Source organism: Lagopus leucura, unplaced genomic scaffold, assembly GCF_019238085.1.
Source record: "Lagopus leucura isolate 7727_CA_CO unplaced genomic scaffold, USGS_WTPT01 Super-Scaffold_100024, whole genome shotgun sequence".
Lineage (NCBI taxonomy): Eukaryota > Metazoa > Chordata > Aves > Galliformes > Phasianidae > Lagopus > Lagopus leucura.
In genome coordinates this window covers 4,777,719-4,792,938 of record NW_024962276.1, presented here as the reverse complement: position 1 = coordinate 4,792,938, position 15,220 = coordinate 4,777,719, and the positions used below count along the sequence as shown (strand labels likewise).

At 44.8% G+C, this 15,220-nt stretch overlaps 1 protein-coding gene and 2 non-coding genes across 3 annotated transcripts; all 3 read right to left on the bottom strand.

Moving 5' to 3' along the window:
• Nucleotides 1-376: 376 nt before the first annotated feature.
• On the bottom strand, nt 377-6,539 carry CCT6A (chaperonin containing TCP1 subunit 6A). The gene is made up of 14 exons (XM_042879431.1): nt 6,374-6,539; nt 6,105-6,168; nt 5,489-5,623; nt 4,733-4,906; nt 4,475-4,578; nt 3,632-3,742; nt 3,162-3,321; nt 2,827-2,909; nt 2,323-2,419; nt 1,757-1,904; nt 1,509-1,642; nt 1,299-1,401; nt 890-962; nt 377-727 (listed from the first exon to the last, which is right to left on the bottom strand). The coding sequence occupies exons 1-14, from the start codon at nt 6,505-6,507 to the stop codon at nt 655-657; spliced, it is 1,593 nt and encodes a 530-aa protein (XP_042735365.1). The 5' UTR covers nt 6,508-6,539; the 3' UTR covers nt 377-654.
• LOC122184821 lies at nt 3,884-4,015 on the bottom strand. Its single transcript, XR_006180638.1, has one exon. It is a non-coding gene; the product is annotated as a small nucleolar RNA SNORA15 (small nucleolar RNA).
• LOC122184822 lies at nt 5,006-5,137 on the bottom strand. Its single transcript, XR_006180639.1, has one exon. It is a non-coding gene; the product is annotated as a small nucleolar RNA SNORA22 (small nucleolar RNA).
• Nucleotides 6,540-15,220: the final 8,681 nt, after the last annotated feature.

Here is a 15,220-nt window from a genome sequence, read left to right as displayed (position 1 = left end):
GCAGAAAGCATTAAGCTGCCACCTATGGCCAGGAGGACAACATGCAACACGTTTCAAACCTTCCTGAGGCGCACAAACTAAAAAGCTTTATTTGTGAGCAAGAAAAAAACAAATTATTGCCATAGCCCACCTGTATGAGATGCTCTGCACCAATTCCACACAGACCCCTGCACTCCAGAAGCAGCGTCCTGAGCAGGACTTTCACGACTCTACCCTGTACCCCAAGAACTGGAATCAGCCACAAAGCCCAACTGCAGAGCCAGCAACCAGAAAACACAAATCCAAGCCCACGGCCCAGCGCTGTCCTCAAAGTGCTGAACAAAGCTCACAACTTTGGTCCACAGAACGGTAAGTTTTCAATAACGGACACAGAAAGCACAGAACATAACAGTTTATTGGGTAAAAAGGACAGCAACTTCAGTTTTACACTTCAGAGAAATTAAAAATAAATAACTGATGTTTTAGAACCGAGTATTTCCATAGTTGCTAATATCTTCAGTGGCCGCGTTTACCAAAGAGGTGCTGCTAGTTACAGCAGTGACTTCCACTGCTGGGAAAATCCACCGTGGCTCAAAAAAGCACTTTCAGGTGGACTTCTTGAAGGCATTCCAGAGGGCACTACTGGAGCTGACCACCACCACCACCAGATCCAATTCAGCCTTTCAGAGATGACATTCCAGCTCGCATAATTTCATCCACCAAGAGAATGTTGCTAGCAATCACCGTGCTGGGAATAGTAAATAAACAGAACGTTTGTTTTGGCACAAACAACTCAGCTTTATTCCTACACTGCAAGACAGCTTCCTCTAATAGAGATTCCTTCATTCCACCCATGTTACCAATCTTGTTAACCCGTTCCTATTTGAAGTGAAACCACCACAGCACTTACCACGAATGAAGTAGCTGCTTTTTGACATTGTAGTTGTCCCAGATTCCAGCTGCTGCAGCTACCATTGGCTCACCTAGGAAAGAGGCACAACAATCTTTAAACAACCAGTCTGCATAATTCAAGGGAGGAATCCTGCTGCTTAACAATTCAAATTACTTGCTGCGTACATGGTGCACACACTGCATTTAAGCATTACAAGCAAAGCACACCTGCCAAGGCATTCTGTATTGCCTCCTTCCATGAAGAGCTGAGCCTTCTGCAGTAAGAGCAATCTTACACTTCACAGAGCTGGTCTGTGATAGTTTTGGCCTCCTAGAAACACTCCTATCCCTCAGCAGCATTGTTTTGCTGCTCTGTATTTACTGCCAAGCTGATTTTACGAGATTCCCTGGTTTTAGAAAACTCTTACCAGTGTTCAAGTCAACTCCAATGAGCTGCCCAGATTCTACGTGTTCTGCCTGAACCTTCACCAGTGTTTCCTGGGGATCGTAACCAGAGTTCTGAGCGAGAACCTTGGAGACAAAAACATTACTTCACATTAATGTAAAGAGGCCTCCTGCAGAAAATGCTAAGGATCCCAGAGTGCTTTAGAGTCCCTTTATTCTGGAGGTCTTCATACCTTAGGAATGATGAGGAGAGCATCAGCAAAAGCTTGAACTCCAAGCTGGGCTCTTCCTTTTATACTGGGTTTATGCTTAATAAGAGCATTAGCTACTGCCACTTCCAGTGCACCTGCCCCTGGAATCACACATCCTACAAGGCAAAGCAGTAACATGGAGGCGTCACAATAAGAACTTATACTCCAATCTGAAGAGCTAACTTATACACAAGTCATCAGTTTTGAGGAGAGCTGTAGCTGAGACTTACCATCCTCAATTGCATTTTTAACAGCACGCAGACCATCTCTTACTGCATCCTTTATTTGTGTAAGTGTGTGCTTATTGGGTCCCCTGATCAACAAGGTGACAGAGCGGGGGTTGTCACACTTCTCAATGAAGGTGTACTTCTCTTCTCCCTATGAACAGGGTTAGTTATTCACCTTACATATGTTAAGCAAACATGAATAAAAAAACACTGGGCACTTTCAGATTCAGTTCTGAGTAACATCCCAAGAAGTGATGAGAAGCAAAGTTTAGTACAAAGAACCTAGCAGAATCTTCCACTCATGTTCTTAACTTCGTGATATTAAAATATGGATCTATCAGTAGGAATAAGCAATGCGACGAGAGAAAATATAAGGCAGACAGTGGGGCTTAAAATCCCATCTTCATACTGCTTATTTCTGCATTTACTGCATTTCTTCATACTGCTTATTCTAGGAGCTGTACTGCAAGGAAACACCATGCAGTCACATCAATACAGAAGAAAACCTGGGGCCAAGTGATACCAGAAGCATTTAACTTGGCTTCAACTAAAAGCCTCGCTGTACTCACCAGTGTGTACTCATAGACAAGACCTGCATGTCCCAGACAGTCAGGAGTGAGATCCTCCACAGAGTTCATAGCAGTACCACCACACGCAAGGGTCAGTCTGAAAGAGTTTGTTTACTGCTTAGCAATTCTCTCATATCAAGTAAAACATGAAGTCACCAACACGAACCGCAGTATTTCAGCACACAAAATACTACAGGTCTGGGCTTGCAACAGTTTTGTTTCTTTTAATAAGAAAGCTCTTCACTAAAACAAACAAAACAAACCTACAGAATTAAGCCTCTCCAGAAGAGGCATTTACTCCTGGAGCACAGACAGCTTCAATTCCTACATCCTTCCTTGTACTGAACTTCCCAGTTCGTATCAAATACACTGAGTTACTCTAGTAATACTCAGACTGAAGATGACTTTTTGCTGTCAGCCTTTAAAAGCTGACTCAAGCCAGATGTGACTCACTGCACAGTCTGGGAGAGCAAGGCATTTACCCCTTCTCTCCCTAAAGGGTACCTTTCCATGTTCCTCCTTTTGGCTCTGCGCAGAGCAACAATTCCTTCTTTTGCAAGCGCGTCCAAGGAAAATGGGTCAATTCCCTGGAAACAAAGGAAGGGACCATCAAGATCAGAAAACAAAGAAACAAATCCCCCCTCAGGTTGGCACTAATAAGTTCTTCCTCAGCACTCAAAGAAATCTCAGGAAGGAACTGCACGTAACTGTGAGTTCATCAACCTCAATTCAGTTATCTGCATGCAAAGCACTGCACTAAACGAGTCAAGCACCAAACTTGCCAAGAAAGCCAACATTTCTGCTTATTTTCCCCAACTTAGTTATACTCTTTATCTCACCTTCTGGTTAATGACAATAAATCCTTTATCTGAGTCACCACAAACTCTTCTTTTCAAGTCTATGATTTTGCTCACTCTGTCTTCAATGAACTTCCTTTCTGCTTTCACCAGTTTCTCTCTCTCTTCTGCGCTTTTGTAGAAGAACCCAGCGCTCACCTCTCTGAGAGGAAAAAAAAAAAAGCAGTAAGAAAATTAGCTGTCCTCTGTGTCACAGAGCTAAGCAGCTCAAGGAAGAAGGAATCCTTTCAGTAACATTCTAAAAATTAATATGCAGATTTTATTTCAGTTACTAATTTCCTCTGCTTCCATCTTCTGGAAAAGGGAAGCTCCACCTTTTCCATCCCCACTTCTACACTATCTGCCATGCTCCAGAAGAGCATCTCTGTGGCCCTACTGGTACTTGTTCAAGCACAACTTAAAGGAATTGAGGAACAGAAAATGTGTCTTACATGCTGGTGCTGTGTACTCACGTTTTCTCATACTCTAAAGATACGTTGCAAGTAAGAATATAGGCATCTTCCACCCTTTTCTTCATGTCAGGATGGCGAGCACCGTGATCCAAAACCAGGCCCCTGATCAGCCTGAAAGATCAATGAGCATCTTGTGTGTCAAGATGGTCAGAGACCAGCACTTAATGGAAGCACACACTGCTCGAGATAACCAGCAGTGCCATCATCTAGTATGAACTGTCTGTGAATTCGAGTTAGAAGCAAAGAATAATCTTGTTTCCCACTCCCAAAGGCATGCCCACTCACATACAGAAGCATTGCCAGAGTGTAAACTGGGAGTTTATTCTGGCATGGTGTCTGACTGCAATAGCTACTGAAGAAAGCTAGCGCAGAATTCGTCCATGCCACTGTGAAATATAAGGGCATGAAGAACACCCAGTGAGACAGCTGCAAGCCAGTTTTCAGGTACTGATCACTACTGTCTCACAGAAGCTGAAAACATATTAAGCATCCTCAAGACACAGACAGTACCACATGCTTATAAAGCAAACAACCATGCCCATCTGCAGCAAAGCTGAAGTCTGAGCCAATGTTACCCTTTGCTATTCAAAAATCTTGTCAGGATGTCAAGTTCAGTGGCTGGGAAACACGCTGCCAAGACCACTCACGGCTAAAACTTGTATTTCTGCCTTTCTTTCACTCACTCCCTAATGATTTTTCCAACAGCACCTCTGAGACACCCATGTTCTTCCAACAGAAAAAAGAACCACAGCACAAAAGCCCAAACACACACAAAAAACCAACCCAGGCTACTCCACTATCAGGATACCATTAAACTGAAGCTTGAGGAGACTCATTACTTACGTGGTGTCAGTTTCCGATTTATGCTTCATCTCCATGATCTCCACCATGTGAAGGTCAATAGGTTCACCTGGTTTTCTGACCGCCAAAACAGAATCAACTACAGCCTGAAATAGAGGAGGGGGGATCCCCAGAAGGGCCATCAGACTCTAAAGTGCAAGCTCACACCCTTCTATCTGCTCTTCGCCAGAGGAATAACCCCAGCAGCTTAAAACCTGGAGCACAACACACAAAAGGGGATGAAGATGCATGGACACTTACCTCTGTTAAGATGTCAGCAAGTTCAGTATGAACTTTAGTACGAAGGGATGTTTTGGCAACATCTATAAGAGTCTCCCTGTCCATTTCCTTGGTTACTTTGACCTGCTCCAAGACTTCAAGTGCCTTTTCCTTTGCGATTTCAAATCCTTCTGCTACTATTCTAGGGTGCAAGCCCTAATGCAAGAAAAGAAGAGACATAATCAGACAACAGTAAGATAAAATAGTGCTTTCCCTGTAAGCAGAACAGGGAGCATACGCACTACAGTGATAAGAAAATGTACTGTCCTTCTGAATACATATAAAAGGAATGCCAATCCTTCCAATGCAGAGGAAAAGCACAGGTTATTCTAGCACAGAATTTAAACCAAGGGAACTATAAAGCACACTTGGGTGTTCACTGTGCAATATGAATGCCTATTCTCCAACTTATACTACCAAAACATCTACTACCATGGAGTATTTCCTCATTAGCACGCAGATAAGAAATGCTCTCATTCAAACAAAACAGTCAGAGATAACAGCATGAATCAGGCACAACGTTATTAAAAGCTACAGTATAAATAAGCAGAACAAGCCTTAGGTCCTCTTTAGCTTTTCTCCATTTTGTAAGTTCTGTGACACGCTCATTTTAAGCGGAAAGACGTATTTGATTTCCATGTTTTTGAGCACCAAGTACACTACAAAAAACCAAAGCTGAACAGTCTCAGGTGAAGCTTTTTTACTTGCCCATCTACAAAAGAAACGCTACACACGTACCTCAGAAATATAGAGATCTGCCTGCTTCAGCAGCTCTCCAATGATTAAGACATTTGAGGTGGTACCATCTCCAGTGATGTCATCCTGTGCTGTTGCTACTTTTGCTATCAAGGAGGCTGTGGGGTGTTGTATTTGCTAAACAAAAATAACAAACTGAATAGTAAGCTTTATGGCACTGGTACAGGTAGTAAGTAATCTAAAATTAGCTAACCAAGATTTTTAATGAATAGATGATGGTTTCAATGATTCCTGGCAGTTTGGCTGGTTTCAACACATAATCCCACTTAACAACAAAAGACATTTAGACTTTGACAGTAAATTTCTTGAGCTAATCTATAAAATAAGATCTTCTTTTTCCCTTGGGGACCCAAACAGCGACAGTACGTCAGAGAATGGCAGGGAGCTGTGCTGGGGAGGGTGTTAGGAGGTTCCTCACCAGAGGGCGGTGGGCACAGAACAGGCTCCCCATAGAGCAGCCAATTCAGCCTAACCTCCCACCAGACACACGGTGCCACATCCCACACAAAGGCTGTCGGCCCCCAACCCCCACAGCGCCTCACAGGGACATCCACAAGCAGGCTCCGCACCCCCTCGCCCCCCTCCTCCCATCGCTCACCATTTCCTGCAGCAGCACGTTACCATCTTTGGTCAGCTTGATGTCTCCGGCCCCCGACACCAGCCTGCGGGCGGCACGAAGAGGGTGAGCGAGCCTCCGAACGGCCCTCCCCGGCCCCGAGCCCACCGCCCGTCCCACACCCGCCCTCCGCCTCCGCTCCCCGCCGCGCAGCCCCGCTCTCCCCTCAGGTCCCAACGGCCGCCCGCGCGCTGAGGCGCATGGCGGGAAGGCCGGCCCACCCTCTGAGGGAGCCGCGCGAGGTTCCTCACATCTTCATGGTGCCCTTAGGGCCCAGGTTGGTCCGCAGTACGTCCTGCAGCCCTCGGGCAGCGCTGATGTTCACCGCCAGGGCGGCCTGGGCGCGAGCCACCTCGGCTTTGGGGTTGAGGGCCTTCACCGCCATAGCTGCCGCTCCACGCTAGGCCGGGCCGGGATGGGGCGGGAACGAAACGAGCCGCGCCTCCTCGCCCGCCCCTTCTAGAACACTCCGGAGAGCGCGCGCTCCTATTGGTCCGTAGGCCGCCAAAATGCAGCGCCATTGGCTGAGCGGCTTGTCGCTCTGCCTGGAAGCTGCCGCCCTCTCGCTGAGGGGCTGCCGGGAAGCGACGGTTGGGAGGCGGGCGGTGAGGGGGGGGAGCTGGGGTCTGTACTCCGCTCTGTCTGCTGCAGCGAGGGGAGGAATGTGTGAACGAGGCTTTTGAACGGGCTGAGATCCTTGGTCGTTCTTATCCCACGCACTCATTATCATGGAATCATTCAGGTTGGATCTCAAATCCCCAGGTCCAAGTCCAGCCCACCGTGCCCACAGCCCTCAGTGCCACATCTCCATGGCTCTGAATGCCTGTGGTGACTCCACCGCCTGTCTCATGTGACAGATATCCTAGCCGTGTTCACAGAACCATGAGAATCAATAATTAAACACGCCAATTTAACCTTAGGTTGACAGAATTAATAGTTAAGCGGCATGGATTAATAATCGAAGTGGTTCTTGGTCAAAATCCAGAACTGAGGTTAATCATCTTACCTACCTCATTTTACCTAACAAGGCAGCAGCTCCATCAGCTCAGCACCCTTGCAGCCACCACCTTGCAGCACAGCCCATGTACCTTCCAAGGTTCTGAACGCTCTGCAAGTCTTTAATATGGGGGAAAACTCTCCCCAAGCAATGCTGAGACCTGTGGAAGTAAAACACAGCATTAAAGTTAAGGCATCCTGGTGGAGCGCTGGAAACATTGAGCTTACAGGGCCAGTCCTTGTTGCACAGTGTGCACATCGTAACGGCTTCAAGCTCCCAAGAGACAGAAGATGGATAGTTGTACTTGAGAGCTGCTGCCAGGGCTCCTTACACACATCACAGATTGCACCGTGTTGCCCCATCCAACCCTATGCCCCCACACACCTGCTTGCTGCACCTGGGGTGGCTGGCAATACCAGGCCTGATGCAACTCTTATTTCATTTTGCAAGGAAAGTGCTTGCCCTCAAAATAATGGATAGCGCAGAATAAATCCCCACACGCCTTCCCACAGTTGGCAGCTTGGGATGCAGAGATTCTGCAATCCACTGCACTGATGCTGAGCAATGCAATGGGCCATTCCTGTTCCATGCTGCTTCCAGTAGTGAACACTAAGCTAAGGTAACAAACTCCAAGCTACGAGTAGTAACCCCTAATTGTTGAGTATGATTTTGTACCCAATTTGTACAGTTTTGGGGGAGGTTGACTGAAATGCTCAGTGAGGATCAAGTGTAAGGGCAGGCTCACCAGCCCTGCTGATGTTGGCAGTAGGGTATGGCACTTGCTGGTAACCTGCTCTGCTGTTTTGGGTGAGGATTTCAGGTTTCTGGGCAAAGCGCCATGCATGGCCCATCATTCCAACTCACAAGTCTGGAGGGGACAGATGACAGTATGCGTGGGTTTCTGATTTTTACATGTTTTAGATAGAGTTGATGTCTGAGAACCATATACTGCAAGTCTGGAGCTTTTCTGGTTGGGAGAGCAGGGTGCACCTCCTGTGAAATCTTTTAATGCTGATTCTTTAGGATGGAGGCTGCTTTTCTTTCTTCCTTACTCTTTTTTTTTTTTTTTTTTTTTTTTCTGCTGTAATCATTAAAAATAAACATCGAGCATTGCAAAATGCAGGAAATTACACTAGGTATTTCATAACTGCGCTCTGGAATTCTGTTAATGTTTATTCTTCATTTTTCCTGGGATGCTACCGGCCTGCTGAAAGCAAAAACAAAACCACCCAGCCCTGAGAGGCTGCACTGCTGATATTTAGGGTGCATAGCCTCAGTGCCCAGTTAGAACACCTGAATCCCCAGCACTGCCCCAGTTTCTAGAGCACACACTCAACACAAACATTTTGCTATTCCTGCTTCTCTGGTTTGTAATTTTTTTTTGGCCAAGATCCTTTCTCCAGGCTGTTCTCAGTAGAGGGCAGCCTTGTCAAACCCATAGGCAGAGCAGCAGGCACGGTGTATTTTATGTTTTCCCTGTTGCTGTTCTGTGACCTGCAGGGCTGATGTCCTGTGGAAAGCAGGAATCTTCCATCCTACACACCTGCAATGTGTAGGGCTGGCTGCTGACACTTCAGGTTCATGGTCTCCACATTTTGCACAGATGGAGAGGTTCTGCAGTCACATACAGAAGTGCTGAATCCATTTAAGCCATGCTGTTAACTCCTGAGCATCCAGTCAGATCTTTCTGTGGTTCTTTCCTGGGTCTGCAGGTAGTTTATGTTACAGTATCATAACATTGCTCGTTAGCATTTTCACAGCAAATGCCCACTTTGCTGCCTGTTTCAGAAATCACCACAGGCTTTTATTCACTTTTCAGTCTTTTCATTGTGGTTGTTGAACTGTTCTACTTACTTGCTTTTAATGCATAGCACAAATGCAGGGCAGAGGCTTACAAGGCCTAAATTGTCCTTTGGAATCACTGGAGCTGCAACAAATTACACCAGTTTAGAATTGTTAACATGATATTTAAGTGAATTAAATCCAACAGTTCTGTTAAACTAAGCCAACTAAAGGGAATATCCAGCATGAAATCCCAGTGGTGATTCTCACAAGTGAAATAACACACTGCTTATCTTAGCGGAAAGCAGTGTTCTGCCATCCTTATCAAGATCTGTTTTTATTTAACCTTATTTACACGAACAATTTCTAAACATACTGTGCTGCCACAATAAAACTAACGCAAAGGACCAAACACAACAGCAAACACGTCACCAGTTTTCAGCAAAGGCGCTTGGCACCAGCGCGTCCTGACATGAGAACTTACTGATAGATGCTTACATTGACAAATGTTCATATGAGTGCTAAGAACATTTGAAAAGACATAAACGAAGGCATGGGCAGAGAAGCACAGAAAGGGGCTATTGATTCAGTTCACGCTCATAAGATTGAGGAAAATAATGCCAGAATTGCAAAAGAGATCATGCATAGAAAGTGACCGGTGTATCCAGCGGTGCAGAACAATCTTTCCAGATGGGTAGCAGTCATAAGACTCCTATCACAAACAAATAAAAGCAGCTAAATCAGCACTCTGGCTTTCTTGACCTTGAAACAAGTGACTGGCTTCATACTTGTGGCTTGGCAGCGTCCTGTTTGCTAACTGGTGCCCACAGCCATGTTTGCAGAAAGCCCTTCTGCATGATGCCAGAGCAGACAGGCTGTGCAGTTTTTCTATTGCCATTGACATTTCATCTGGGTAAACAAAACTGAGCCTTCTTACAAAGCAGATTTGAATTTGCCTTCAAAACTCACGATGAATTTTGATTTCAGATTTCTTTATGTAATAATGCATACTCTGATTTGCTGTCGATTAGAAGCTTAAATGCAATATTGCCATTTAATGCGTCTTTCATCTGCAGCGAAAGCAAGCCGTATCCCACGCCCCTGATTGCACACCAAGAGAAACTCCTGACCGCCGCCTGGCAGAGCCCCTCCTCGCCTATCATCCCTCGTCCTGGAGGTACGTGTGTTTGCTCACACCTGCCTCGCGTCGTGCCCAGCCTGGCAGCACTTCAGCTCCCCATCAGTCGCCCTGGCTGCTCCCTGCCAAGCCATGCCCACCCATGCTGGGAGCGCCCCGCGCTGGGCCCGAGCGGCTCCTCCCCCGACGCAGGCAAGGTTACACCTCTTCCCTACGCCTGTCAGCGAACAGCTGGACTTCTCTGGTTACATGTGTGCAACCATTTAAAAAAAAACCATCCAGGCCGGCTTACTCAGCAGATTATAAAGAGTGATTTACAAAATGCGGCTTTCTTCCAGATCAGCCCGTGCCGTTGCATTTATGTGACTGAAGGTCTCAGCTGATCCGTTCTTTTCTTGTGCAGCCAAGAGGTTTGCAGCAGCAGCAGCAGCAGCAGCCACGGCCAGTACCATACTGTAAGTCATTGGGCACATTTTTTTTTCTCTCAGTTTGGAAGGGGTTGGCATTTGGTGTATTCAGTTCCATAGCACTTAACATATTTTTCTCGCACAGACAATGAACTGTATCTCTTAGGCTGGGGCTGTGTGCTGCTCAGCAAGATGCAGCAGTGTGGTGCCTGCTTTATAGCAGCAGCATGAATGAATGATGCAATCATGCAGGGGGGAAGCATCATCATTTTGGCAGGAAAGGCAAGAGGAGATTGGAGAGCTGGGAGATGTCTATCAACATCCACCAGGTTCCTCCAGCCCTTTTCAGCTACCTTTTAAAATGTGCTTCAATAAATTTGTTGTTGGCATTGCTGTACAGACATCAGCGTGCAGCTGCTAACAATCCATCTCTTGACTTGCACACAGGTTGCTGATACTACCTTTAAAATCTGAACATAAAACCTGGAAGTTAGAAGCAGCCTGGGTGAGTTTAAGGACTGAATGTTTCTATTTTCATATCAAAAACCACAGAAACTCCCAGTTTTGGATGGGTTGAACTTTTAAAGTCCTTGCAGGAATACATAGCAACAATTTGCTTAAGTATAGCTAATGTGTTTCGATTTATAATCTCTCTTCTTAAGCTTTCAGAACACACTGCTAATATTGAGAATTAAACCTTAACATAACAAAGATGTATTTCCATTCTAATCCCATTTTACAGATGTAGGACTAGCAACAATGAGGGACTAACAGCTTTGTTTAAACTGCTACCATGGAAGCTCTGCTGTGGATATTCTCATGAGCAGAATCATACCTGGGGTGGGAAAGGTCCTAAGAAAAGATTCAAGAACAAACTTCTCTGACTCTCATACTCTAAGCAGCAGTTTCCCATCACTGCAATGGGAACAGTTTTATGTGGTTGCGTTTCTGTTAATTTCAGTGCATGTTCAATGAAACATTACTGGGCTTGAGAACGTATCTCACAGTGACTTTGTTCTCATCCAAACCAGTGAGACTGACTTCAGTGGTGCCAGGAAAACAACTCTGGGCAAAGTGAGAACAAAATTGGTCTTCTTGTGCACCCGTAGCTGAAGTGCTCATGCTCACACTGTTAAATGTGAAAGTGAATCAGAATCACAAACATTGCTTGCACACTGAGGATATTCCTGAATGATCCGTTTAAAAAGATATTTTAAGCAGTATTTCATCAAGATCTACTTAATGTTCCTTCTTTCCCATAGCAGTAGGTGTGAATATAATACAAAGTGGCAGTTGACAGCAATTCTGAAAGCTCACAGGTGGAGACGCACTGGATATGTTAAGATCTCATCAAATTCTCATAAAAATGCAGCTGCCACAGAACACACAGAGTTCTGGGTGTCACTGCAGGTTCCTTTTCCATTACAGCTCGCAGATACTGCAGATGTTCCAGCTTTTCACAGTGTGGCACATGCCCTTCTTTGACCCGTCAGCAAACAGAAAAGATTACAGTTGTTTTCCTTTAGCATGTGTTCTTACATAATTATTAGGCCTGCTTCTGTGACTCCACCCTCTCTGTTACGAAAGAGATCCTATTTCTTGTGGAAATGCCAGGTTTTTTCCAAGTGTTCTAATGCAGTCTGCAGGCACGGACATCTCATGGAAATGCCATTTTCCCTTTTGATTTCCTTTTTGTCCATTTGCTTCTCAACTTTCATCCTACCTCTTTCCCTTTGTCACTTTTCTTACACCTTCTCCAGCTTTTTCTTTGTCCATTGCTTTGTCTCTTTCCAATTTTCTTCCTTCATCTTTTCCCCACTATATTTCATTATCAAACCTGTTGAAATGTTTGCTGCATGGATACTTTTCCAGCATGGAAATAGTAGAATAGAAATAGATTTCCTATTTGAAGTACAGTGGCTGAGCGTGCAGAGATTTTCTACCCAACTTTTTTTCATACAGATACAGAACTCATAATTATCAGTTGTGGGAATTTCTTTCTTCTTACCATCTCATAAAAGCATTGATGCATCTAAGCAATCAGATGGTCCGTGTTTCAGAGTAACTGAATCTCTCCCATCCACAGAGGCCCATAACACTCTGGAATTAAAAACTGTCATTCCTTTACTAAATCCTTTAGAGATTTGCCCATGGAGAAGTTTTGCAGAACTTCAGTTCTGTTTCCTCACATTTCCAGATGACACCTACCTGTAGATAAGAATCACAGAATATCTTGAGTTGGAGACCCACAAGGACCATCGAGTCCTGCTCCTGGCTCCATAAAGGAACACCCAAAAATCAGACTCTTTTTGAGTTCCAGTGGCTCAGTGCTGTGACCACTGCCCTGGAAGCTTGTTGCAGTGCCTGACCACCCTCTCACTGAAGAACCTCTTCCTGATAACCAACATGAATTTTCCCTGTTGCAACTTCATTGGATCATTGAGCCCAACTCCTGACTTCACACAGGGCAACATGAGAGTTAAACCATTTAGCTAGGTGTCCAAACACTTGAACACCTAAAGGCTTGGGGCCAAGCCATGACCACTTCCCTGGCCACAGGAGCTACTGTGTCTGTCCTTATTTCCCTTGCAAAGTTACCTGGTGCTGAATTCTAGGCAGTTTCCTGCTCAATGCCATGGCAGGATGGCCTGGTGAAAATTCTGAAAACAAAGAAAGGAGCAGACCCTCTTCTACCTGTACTTCCCTTACTCCTGTGGCCTGTTCCTCAATCATAACTAGCCTTGCCTTATGCTCTCATTTACATTTAGGCTTTGGAAAAAAAATTCACAAGTCACTGAATTGGGTATGTTAGTGTTTGGAGTGGCATTTGCTAACCTCTGGAGGTGATGGTCAGCCCTCGAGCTTTGCCGACCACAGCAGAAGCACTTTACTTCACTCCAAGCTAACAACCTTTAACTCCTAATATTTGTTTTTCTCACGAGCAAGACTCCCTGCAACAGCTGAAACTTCCCCAAATGTTCTCCAGTACTGTTGATCCAATACGAATTTCACCATTTTATAGTTGATCACAAGGTCTCCAACTTGTGTGATGATACATTTCCTACAAATGAGCCTGCGTTTTCTAGGACTCAATGCCTACCTTCAGTTGAACATAGAAGGATTCTGGCAAGTCATACACCAAGGCAGATCAGGAACTATTGCTCTGTTCTGCATTTCAAAAACACAATTCTTCCATTACAATTTGACATTTTTAGGCATTATAAACCACAGCCTGTAACTCTTCAGGAAGAGTCATTGTGTAGAACAAAAAGAAGACAGAGTTAATTCCAGCCACAGTTTTGTGCATGTATCCATCGAAATGAGGCTCAAGCAGCGTTTTCATCATTGTAAGGAATATTTAGAGAACTAAGTATGGGAAATGGGGTAGCAGGGAGAAGGAAAAGTTAATGTCTCCTCCTTCCTCCTCCCAGTGTGTCTAACTATAACATTTTTATCAGATTAAAATTGTGAAGACGTTTCCAAAAATACATTTCAAGTTCTCACCAAGGAATCACATAACAGTGCTGTCACCACGCAGCCATATTGCATCATACTATGGCAATGTTGCAGTGCAGCCTCAGGTTAGCATGAGGCAATGTGACTGCTTTGCATAATAAGGAATCAGTGTTGGAACAACATGACGCAAATGTCACACAACAGTGATGCAACAAGTTTGTCCAGTAGAGCAAATCCTGAAAATTGGCACCAAACCCATGGCTAAATTCTTTATAATTTCCAGTAAGCTGGAAAAAAAAAACCACAAAACACTAATGACATGCTATTTAAAAAATGTTAGTGCACAAGTAGATGCAAATGGCTGCCAAGCCCTGCCCTGAAGTCAAAGCCCTCCTGCTCAGGAAATCAAAATCTTCCACTGAAAGCACAGAACTGTGCTGTGGAGTCAATGTCAAGCCAAGGCTAATGCAAAGTAAACTTGGAATTCACGTTTCACGTGTCCACCTGCTGCCAGGTCTTAGCTCAGAACCAGTCTCTGTCCAAGGGAACACGTGTCACTAAAGAGATTGCTTTCTCTTACGTCATGCTGATGGCCCGTAATAGTTTTTTTTATATGTACAGTGCTATAAATGCAGCAAATAATTCTATAGTGAGTGAAGCTGTTAAGGCTAGGTCAGTCTTACAATATGTCTGTGCAGGGAACAGCTCCAATGCACCAAGAACAGAGACCTGTCCAACTATGGGCTGAGTGATATCTGCTCTCCAAATCTCACCCACACCTGCAAGACAAAGCAACGTTAAGGAAGAAACAGCATCACCTTGGCAGTCTTGTGCAAAAGCCACAAACCCACTTTGGTGATTAGAGCCATGTTCAGACCACAAAACTCAAACATAGCCAGAAGACCCTTTTAAGCAGTCCTGTTTCATGGCTTTGCCTTTCATCTGTCACATGCCTTGCTGTCTTTTCTTTCTTTCTTTTCCATATTTAACACTGGTATCTGCCTGGTAAACTGAGATTAACTTACAAATGTGGTTCTTAGCTCTACACAACAGGTTTCTCTCCTAAGATTCGGTTGCTTAATTATGCAGACTTTTATTTTACCTTTCAATGAGGGGCTGAGACAGCAGTTAGCTCGGTTTGATCCCAAATTTATAAACAGTAGTTAATGCATTGGTCCTTGGTTAAGCAGTGTGTTCTAATGTTGATTTGTGCACCTAAGAACTTAATAAAAATGAAACCTTCAGGAGTTAGCCCAGCAATAATAGTGCAGATTGAACAGCAGCTTTTACTCTGAACGCCCCAAAGCACCTGGACAAC